The sequence below is a fragment of the Tiliqua scincoides genome, chromosome 2 (genome assembly GCF_035046505.1).
Source record: "Tiliqua scincoides isolate rTilSci1 chromosome 2, rTilSci1.hap2, whole genome shotgun sequence".
Lineage (NCBI taxonomy): Eukaryota > Metazoa > Chordata > Lepidosauria > Squamata > Scincidae > Tiliqua > Tiliqua scincoides.
The window spans coordinates 22,366,325-22,376,241 of record NC_089822.1 but is presented as its reverse complement, the minus strand read 5'-3'; the positions used below and the strand labels follow the sequence as shown (position 1 = coordinate 22,376,241).

Here is a 9,917-nt window from a genome sequence, read left to right as displayed (position 1 = left end):
TGGCAGGGCAGAGGTCTTGAGGCTGCTTTGTTATTATGACTGATGGAGCCAATCTTTTGGGTGTTTGCTTCCTGCGTCTGGTAGGCAGTGCAGAATTAGCTGGCTGCTCTATATGGCTCTAGCAGTCACTACTGCACTGTTACCTGCTGCAGGGGTGGTACGTTGCCAAAGACAATGCTGTGAAGACCTGTGTGTGTGTGGTGGAATGGCAGTGTACTGTTAGCTGGATGAATATCTGAATGACACCAGCTGACATTCAGCTGCCAGCCTACTGCACGTATTTTGGTCATCAGACCAGCATAGAGACCTTCAGAAACGTTTGACCATTGTTAAAGAATGCTTGACATTGTTTAGCCTTTTTCCAGTGCTACTATGTTGCAGACTTCTGAACCTCACAAGGTGGTTCTTCTTCAGGCTTAGGGAACAGCAACATAAAATCAAGGAATAAAGTAATCTTTTGTATGTCTGGGCATGGTTCCTTGCAGTGTTCTGAGAACAAACGTGATGGACTAGAATCTGATTATGCTTTTAACTTTGAATGAGTTCAAGTTGGCTAATATCAATATTGATGTTAAAAGTAAATCCATCTTCATGTATGTAGAAAAAGAGGCTTTCCAACTGGATTCTGTATTAGTAACAGTGTTGTATGTGTGTGATGGTTTGGCAGTGTACTGTTAGTTAGCTGGTGCTTATATTCCAGCAACTAAATACACTTCCATATTATCATATGACTGTACATCGTAGTTCAGACCAATGCTTTCAGCACCCTTCCATTCGCAAATCCATCAATGTCCACAGTGTTGTGAAAATTTGCTCTAGTCCAGGTAGTAATTTTATTTCTGTTCAAACCAGTGGCTGGCCCACATGCTATGTTCTCCAGCTTTGTTCACTTGCATGGCTTTTCTCCTTCAAACTAGTTTATTTGCTGAAGTGCATTTCTTGCTAGTTGGTGGAAGATAAGAGAGCATTAGCAATATCTTCAGTGAGGGTTTTGGGTGTCCTCAGCCAACAACTGTAACACAGTATTGGGCCCTGGCGGCTGAGTAGGCTGTTCTGTGATACCGTATTCTGATCATTATTAAGAATATTTATATACTGCTTTTCAACAAGAGTAATTCACAAAGCGGTTTACATAGTAAAATAAATGGTTCCCTGTTCCCAAAGGGCATTCACCTCCATTTTGCTCCCACCAACTGGAATGGCTCTGAAGGGGAGGGGCTGCTTACACGCTGTGGTGAGGTTCCCTGCGAAACTCACTGCTTTGCACCCCTCTAGCTATGCCACTGGTCAGGAATGTAGTTCAGCAACTAGTTTTTTTATCCTTTATCCCAGCCTTATTATGACACAAATCTTGATAATGTTTTCTGTTCAAACTATCTGAGGTGAAGGGAATATTGAAAGCATTGAATCAACTAAAAGTCCAATAAATCTATTTATATAGGACAAGGCTGATACGGAACTGTATGGTAGTCACACGTCGGAATTGCAAAATCATGTAACTGAGATGCAGGTAAAGCAGATTCTTTTGTACTAGGTGCACCTGTATTAACAGTGTTCATTTTCTGGACAAAATGAAATGAAAGAAATGATAACATTCTTATGGGGGGGGGGAGTTTGAAGAGCAGAAGAGAAAACTAGTAATAAATGTGCTTAGTTTATCCTCACTTAAAAAATTATATAAAGGACTGCCATTATGTTGGGCAGTATGAGGATGGAGAGGGGTCTGTGGGACATAAGAAGAGCCCCACTGGATCAGGCCAAAGGCCCATCTAGTCCAGCTTCCTGTATCTCACAGTGGTCCACTAAATGCTTCAGGGAGCACATAAGACAGCAAGACACAGCCTGTGTCCTGGTGCCTTTCCTTGCATCTAGCATTACGATCTACCAGTGCAGGTCATTGTCTGGGATGGCCAGAAGGTTTTGATTTCCTTGCAACTGTGTCCTTAAGTTCAGTACGTAATTGAACTGAATGGCATCCTATTACTTGTGTGGGATAAAGTAAAGGCATGTACTTTTGGACATTACTGAGGTGAGACTTGGGAGCTAAATCTGTCCTTTGCCCCAATCTGATCTGATTGACCCCAGCCATTGCAAATCAAACCAGTTTCCATTTACATAGCTCTACCTGGGCTCTGTTTCTTGGTCACACTGCAGTAAGATGAAATGTTGGAAACTGATATAAAACTTGTGTGTTTCCCTCTTTACTTCTGTACTAGCCTCAGTGTATGCAGTGACACATAGTAAGCCAATGTTTGAAACACATGCAAAACAGACTTTCTTTTTAAAAAAAAAACATCATCATAGAATTATTTACACTTTTTTTGGAGACTTTTTCACAATGCATCTCTTTTCTGCTACTCTGAATACAAGGTTAGCATATTTCAGTAGTACACAATTCTGAAACCTGATTCAACGGCTTGAAAACTTCACAGAACATTCATGTTTGGCAAATAGGGTTTTAAAGTAACTAGATAACTGATTTTTCTCTGTTTCACAGGCCTACGAAATTGAGGATCAGAAAAGTTTTTCCCAAACTTTATGGTGGTTTGATATGAATTTGTGGTGCTGATTCCAAAAATGGCATCTGTTTTGCCCTATCACATCTAGTTTTGGAGATATAGTATAGCCTCTTTAGTGAAAGGTTCAAGCAGCTTCCAAAACTAGACGTGATAGGGCAAAACAGATGCCATTTTTGGAATCAGCACCACAAATTTTGGAATCAGCACCCCAAATATATTCAGGAATTGGTGTAACATTTAAGGAAGCAAAATGTGTATTGGCCTGTGTTATCCAGCAACAGCTATCTTTCCCAGCCACAGCTAGAGATGTTGGAAATGAAACCTGAGGCTTTCTGCATGCAAATAATTGGACTACAGCCCCACCTCCATGCATTCTAGGGGATTTTCAGATGCATCCTTTATTGCCTAGACCAAAATGTTGGGCAATGTCCTAACATTGATAAATGCAATGGACCAGTTTGCACAGAGCTCCACAGCATTACTATGTGCTATTCACAGTGGTTGTGATTGACACAGAAATATTCAAGGCAAGTCAAAATACTACAATTGAGGAACGGTACAGGAATGCAATGTGGGAAGAGTTCTTAATTTGCTGCCTGGATAATTTTGACCCATGAAACAGATCAGATTTCTGGATGTTCCCTTTGCCTCTAAAGTAGGTGATCGGTATTTATTTTGTATACAAACACCACAGCCACTGCTTTTGAGAAACATCCATGACTATACTCATTCAGTATTACGTTCATTATAATTCTTCTTTTGAAATGCTTCCTGAATCACTTTACAGTTTTATAGGAAACATGCCACATCCAGGGCTCAGTTCTGCAAAACTGATTGCATTAATTCTTCTGTTTGCTTCACTTGCAGTCAGCAAAAACTTATCTTAAACAAGAAGAGTTTTCTGTCAAAGGTGGCAATGAAATGAACCAGAAAAAAAACACCCAACTCACTGTCCAGCTTCTACCATTGTTGAGCAGGAATGTGCTAAGGCTGTGTAGTTGCAATATAAAATTTTCAAGACAGTGTAGCTTTCTCAAAGGTCCTCTTTCTTTTTCATAATGATCTGCCTAATCTGGGCTGCTATATCTGGCTTGATGTTTTCAATAGGCTCTTCAGTTCTCCAGACATTCACAACTTGACCTTCAGGGCTGATTAGGTATTTCCAGAAATTCCACTTAGGCTCTTTCTTGGTGGATTCTGCAAGAACAGCACAAGATATATTTAGATCACAAGCAGAAAGGGTGGCATCCTTCAGAAAAAAAAGATGTATGCATCCAACTCCTCGTACTTAATTTATCCCATGCATCCAACTCCCACTGAAATCAATCACATTTCAATCACTGAAATGAAGTGCACGATTCTTTGGATTGTACAATAGTCAAACTCCTTTTATTTTTAGTTTAATTTACAGGCTTGCACCCATATCTGCAGGGAATCTGGTCTAGGATACAGATACAGAAATCCCAGATATAGGGCTGCCTGTATTAATAGTGGCCCCTGCGTGCATCCCAATTAATGTTCTTTAAAGCCTTACCAGAGTTTCTTGCTTTAAACAGGGCACTATAAGCATTCAAGCTCATTGTATAACTGGAGCAGGCTGCTGGCAGCCTGAATAACTGATGAAACTAAACAACGCTAAACAGGAAGCAGAAATTAACTACTTTGTGTTTAGTGTTAGTTCTAATTTTCTCAGCTATTCAGGCTGCGGGCAGCCTCTTCGCCTTGTTTGAATGTGTATATGCCATGTCTAAAGCAAGAAATACTTACCAGTAAGACTTTAAAGAACATTAATGGGTACGCAGGGGGCCCTGCATCTATAGATCGGTGGATAATTGCAGATACTGGATTCATGGATATTGGAGCCCACATGTATTGCTAGAGAGTAGAACCTAAAGATTATTTTAGATCAAGAAGGGCATAATTCTAACTTGTGCTGGAACAGGCAGGCCCAATGGCCAGTGCTCAATCCAGCACAAGGTAGGTGCGGGCTTGGGCACAACTCGGAATAATGGAATTTTATTCCCCTTACCCTGTGTTGCATGCCAGCCAGCCCTACAGGGCTACTTGAATTCGCACCTGCAATTTTGTGGGCGCAAATCTGGTTGTGTTGTGGCTGGGAGTTAGGATCCAGCCTGTGCTGTCACCACCAGTCCCATCACCCTTCCAGGTCTGATCTACCTCCTGGGTCACTTCCCCTCAAAACATTCCCTCCTTGCTGCCAACATGCACTCTTGCCACCCTCTCCAGCTCCCTGTGCCAACCTGCCTGGACTGGCAAAAACCTACCCTCTCCTGGAGCAGATGTGCCTAGATCAGCACATGTCTGTGTGCTGGCCTAGCCTGCTCCTGAGTATGCATGTGTGTAGACACAAATGTGCTTTACAGCATGTTTGTCATACTCAAGACCTGGTGCAAGCGCTGGCTCAGAAAGGTTTAGGATTGCACTGTAAGTGAATTTTTGCCTTTCTAAATTCTGATCCTATTTTCTGCCCGTTTTCCCTTGAGCCTTTTCTTTTTTGATCAGCCTGTTTTTCCACTGTTTTTTTTTTTTGGCCCTTTCCTACTTCTCTTGTCTTGCTGCCTTCTCCTTTCCTAGGCTGTGGTTATCTATGCACTTTTGTCTGCCCCATCCCTCTCTTGAACTTGAGAGATTAGATCAGTGATTTTCAACCTTTTTCATCTCACGGCACACTGAAAAAGCACTAAAGGCACACCATCAGTTTTTTGACAATTGACAAGGCACACCACAATGACTGCAGGGGCTCGCATCCCCCAGTGGCCCTACTAACAAACGATCCTCCCCCAAACACCTGCGGCACACCTGCAGACCACGCATAGCACACCAGTGTGCCATGGTACAGTGGTTGAAAATGGCTGGACTGGGTCAGTGGCTGCCAGAGGGCCATTAATTTACTTATTCTTACATCTGCAAGACCAAACTAAATGTGCATATGAATGATATTTCCTACTGGCAGTGTCTATTATTTATTAAATATTCACCCATGAATGGGGGAGTGATTCTGGCCAGGATCAGGATGTATGGGGAGAGGGTCCCTCTTACTTTGAATTTATAGCTACACATGTGAATATCTCTGCATTTACATCAATAAACATTTTGGTGCCTTAAAAATGAAAGCTACAATTCAGATTTCAAGGAAGCCCCATGGGATGCACCACAGTCCATCTCTAGAGCTGTATCTATTCAAATTTGAAGAGTAAAAATAAAAATTCTGCATCCTAGAAATCAAAGCTTTGCACCAAGGCCTCTGAATTCTGCAACCTGAATAAATTATGCAGATCAAACCACCTGTGAACAGAATTTGTCTTTTCCCCCATAATTCTTGAAATATTCATGATTGTGCATAATTTATATTGGGCTTGGGGAAAACAAGGAGTTATATGGAATGCTAAAGCTCCATGCACAATGCTGGAAATGACATCTCTAGCTTCTGAGATTTTGGCAGGATTGGTTATGCACTTTCATGGATATCTTTGCAGTCTTAACAATAAGAAGTATACTGTATGTATACCGTATGCAGCCCCAGGCTTTTAAATTGAAAGTTGGGATTATCAGGAAGATTGATTCTGTTCCCAATACCACTTTCTCTGTTTTTCCTGTCCCTTTGTTACCTAAAAGTAACATTATATACCCAGCAAATAAGTAATGTAGAAGAGACACATGCTTACCAATCAGAAATTTATACACAGGTGATGCTTCAGATCCCATAATTTTAATTTTGCTGAAAATGGGAAAAGTTACTCCATAATTTGATTTTGCAAAATATTCGATCTCCTGGCTTGTGCCTCGCTCTGTTTCTCCATACTGACTGCAGGGGAAGGCCAACACTGTGAAGTGAGATGATCCAAGCTCCCTGTGGAGTTCCTGCAGCATGATGTAACTTTTCTCCGTGTGCTCACAGTGGCTTGCCACGTTTACAACCAGAGCTGCCTTTAGACAGATGGGAGAATTAGTAGGAATTGCTACTTGGAGTGATAATAACAACATCCGGTCATGTCCCACCCTCCTCATCTCAGCATTTTAAGTGTAGATAAGTATATTAGTCCAATTCCATTTTCAGTTCAAGGAATCAATATCTATTCAGTTTTGTTTAGAAAATACGAAGTTTCTGCACTTACAGGAAGGAAAATATTAGTACCAACAGTCATCTGCTATTTTGCAGATCTCCCTTCAGAGGATATCATAGCATTTAAATGCATATGTTATAGTGCAGGTCAGAAGTTGGAGACTGTCGACTGTTCACCAGTCAATTTTTCCTCGGCTTGTGATAATCAAAATCACTTGGAAACAATTGATAGTGGCATAGCTAGAAGGGTTTAAAGTGCTACATTTTGCAGGCGCCTGAATGTGCTGTGCAAGCAGTTCCTCCCTCTCCCCTTTGGAACCATTCTGGATGGGGGAATTCTGGATTCCCCCTGCCTGGAATGGCTGCAAAGGGGATGGGGAGAGACTGCTTGCACACTGTGGTGAGGCCCCCTGCAAAACTTAGTGCTTTGCACCCCCTCTAGCTACGCCACTGGATATAATCCAGCCCAAGTGAAGCACACTGGTCTCAGTGGGAAAGTTAAGAACACGCTTGGAGTCAGTGGCACTAAAAGTGGCACTAAAAGCTAGCCTCCAATTTCAAATATCCACAGTAATTTAGGGCCCAATCCTGTCCCACTTTCCAGCACTGACATAGCTGCTGGAAAGTTCCCTATGGTAAGGGAACAAACATTCCCTTACTCTGCTCCCCCCCTCCTCCATGCAGCACATGCCCTGTTGGCATGAATGCTTTGGTGCTGGAAAGTTGGATAGCATTGGGCCATTATACAAAGAAAGAAAGGAAGAAAGAAAGATTAAGCCCACAGAATCCAATTCATCCACATGTGCACATTTCATAATGGATGTCTGAAGGCTCTAGCTGACATTCACAGCTTCTCTAATTTAAACACAGAATAACATTGATCAGTTTTGGAAGATCTGGCCTGCTGGCTCAGATCAGACCAAAGGGCCAGCCACGTAGTCCTGTATTCTGTTGCCTAAAGCCTTCTTTTGTTTTTCTTGCAGCAATTAGAATCTGCAAGTATTTTTTTTTTTTGAAACGTTACAACTTAATCAGCTAACACTGTACTACAGTATTTGCAATGCAATCCTATACATGTCTGTTCAGAAGCAAGCCCCACTGAGTTCAATGGGGTAGCAGCAACTGTTACCCTGCACATGCCTGATCTTGTCTGATCTTGGAAGCTAAGCAGGGTCAGGCCTGGTTAGTACTTGGGTGGGAGACCGCCGTGGAATACCGGGTGCTGTAGGCTTATACCATAGTCTTTCGAGACTGAAGGTTGCCAATCATCATCACTCCCTGATAAGAGTGCATAAGATTGCAGCCCAAGTAATCTTTTACTCTGCAGCTTAGAATTCCCTTCATCCCCCCCCCCAACAGTAAAATGCATTCCTGTAGTATAAGCATTTAACAGTTCCAACACTCTCCAGAATAGATATAAATGCCTCTGATCATCCAGTTGGTAGATGCTGTCTAAAGTGAAAGGATTTCAAAAACAAAAGATGCATCTTACTTTGCCTCTGTACTTCTCCAAGGAAACAGTCCTCCCTTTGGAATCTTTCACTTCAAAAGAATAAAAGTCTTTGGGCTTTAAGAATTTAATCTGCAGGAAGCCCAGCAAGGTTGTGAAGAAAACCATAGAGAATAAAACAATTAAAATCCTGGTTTTTAGCATTGAGCTTTTACAAGAATATGTTGTAAGAGGTAGCGGCAGCTCCATTTTGGAGAATTTTAGGGGAAGTCTCAGCAGGCCTCCAATGTGAGGAGGAGCTGAAATTCGAAACTCACGGCAACTTGGGGGGGGGGGAGGCGGAAACACTGGCTGCTGTTTCTTTTCTTTCTGTCTAGACTTTGCCAAAAGTGCTAGGGACAGAAAGCTGTTGCTGCAATCTCTCTTCATGTCACCAACACACTGATCAGCAATCATATGATTCTCAGAAATTGGCTTATTAATGCAGATCTATCTGTTGCTACGCAAGAATTTTGGATCTGAATTGGTTTCATAACAAACTCCTCCCTCTCCTCATTCTGTACTAACAAAATAAGGCTTACAAACCATTTATTATGATTGAGACTCTTGAACCAAGAGGGGGTGAGTGTTAGAGGACATCAGAGGTGGGTGTTAAATGTCAATGCACAAACTTCTTTCCTTTTAATTCCCTTCCAGCCTCTCCCCACCTTTGTGTGTCTGTTTTTCTATCCTAACACCTGTGAGCATCACTCTTCCATTTCCACCATCCTCAACCTTCTGATGGTGTTGTGTTTTCTCATATGACTCTGCTCCTTCTCCCTTGCTGCCTTTCATATCTTGAAGCATCTTCATGATAATCACTTATCTAATTTTCTTTAAAACCAACCTAAAACTACCTGGGATTTCCACTGGGCAGAAATTCAGAGTGGGGAGGATGGGAGGGAAGGCTGGGGAAGCAAGATGAGCAGGATGGAGCCGGGTTGGGTGGGGATAGGAGCTGGTGTGAATGTGAGCCAGGGGTTGGGTTGCATGATCTCACCAAGGATCATCAGAGGGCAGTTCCTACCTATACTGTACTAAGTCCCTGTAGTAAAATACAGTAATTGCATATTCTTTCTGAGCTTTTTGTTGCTTTCACTTACCTTCTTCTGTTAATTCCCAGTAATAACTTCACACAATAATATGGAATATGTTTTCAGAAATATAAGACTTAGGGCCCAATCCTATCCAATTTTCCAGAGTCAGTGCAGCCTCAATGCAGTCCTGAGAAAAGGGAACAAATCTTCCCTTACCTGGAGGAGGCCTCCATGGCTAATATTATAATGCCGTTGTACAAATCGATGGTAAGGCCACACCTGGAGTATTGTGTCCAGTTCTGGTCCCCACATATCAAAAAGGACATAGAGGTAATGGAAAAGGTGCAAAAGCAAGCGACTAAGATGATTACTGGGCTGGGGCACCTTCCTTATGAGGAAAGGCTAAGGCGTTTGGGCCTCTTTGGCCTAGAAAAGAGACGCCTGAGGGGGGACATGATTGAGACATATAAAATTATGCAGGGGATGGACAGAGTGGATAGGGAGATGCTCTTTACACTCTCACATAACACCAGAACCAGGGGACATCCACTCAAATTGAGTGTTGGGAGGGTTAGGACAGACAAAAGAAAATATTTCTTTACTCAGTGTGTGGTCGGTCTGTGGAACTCCTTGCCACAGGATGTGGTGACGGCATCTGGCCTGGATGCCTTCAAAAGGGGATTGGACAAGTTTCTGGAGGAAAAATCCATTATGGGTTACAAGCCATGATGTGTATGTGCAACCTCCTGATTTTAGAAATGGGCTATGTCAGAATGCCAGATGCAAGG

The 9,917-nt window shown here is 42.3% G+C and overlaps 1 protein-coding gene across 1 annotated transcript; it reads right to left on the bottom strand.

The window, feature by feature from the left end:
• Positions 1–3,162: 3,162 nt before the first annotated feature.
• GPX8 (glutathione peroxidase 8 (putative)) lies at positions 3,163–8,336 on the bottom strand. The gene is made up of 3 exons (XM_066614836.1): positions 8,096–8,336; positions 6,206–6,467; positions 3,163–3,716 (listed from the first exon to the last, which is right to left on the bottom strand). The coding sequence occupies exons 1-3, from the start codon at positions 8,300–8,302 to the stop codon at positions 3,553–3,555; spliced, it is 633 nt and encodes a 210-aa protein (XP_066470933.1). The 5' UTR covers positions 8,303–8,336; the 3' UTR covers positions 3,163–3,552.
• Positions 8,337–9,917: the final 1,581 nt, after the last annotated feature.

Coding starts and splice junctions, on each gene's coding strand:
- GPX8 (XM_066614836.1), bottom strand. CDS start 8,302: ATGGAGCTGCCGCTACCTCTTACAACATATTCTTGTAAAAGCTCAATG. Junction 6,468..8,095: donor TGGAGAAGTACAGAGGCAAA/GTAAGATGCATC, acceptor ATCTGTCTAAAG/GCAGCTCTGGTTGTAAACGT. Junction 3,717..6,205: donor TGTGTATAAATTTCTGATTG/GTAAGCATGTGT, acceptor CTGTTCTTGCAG/AATCCACCAAGAAAGAGCCT.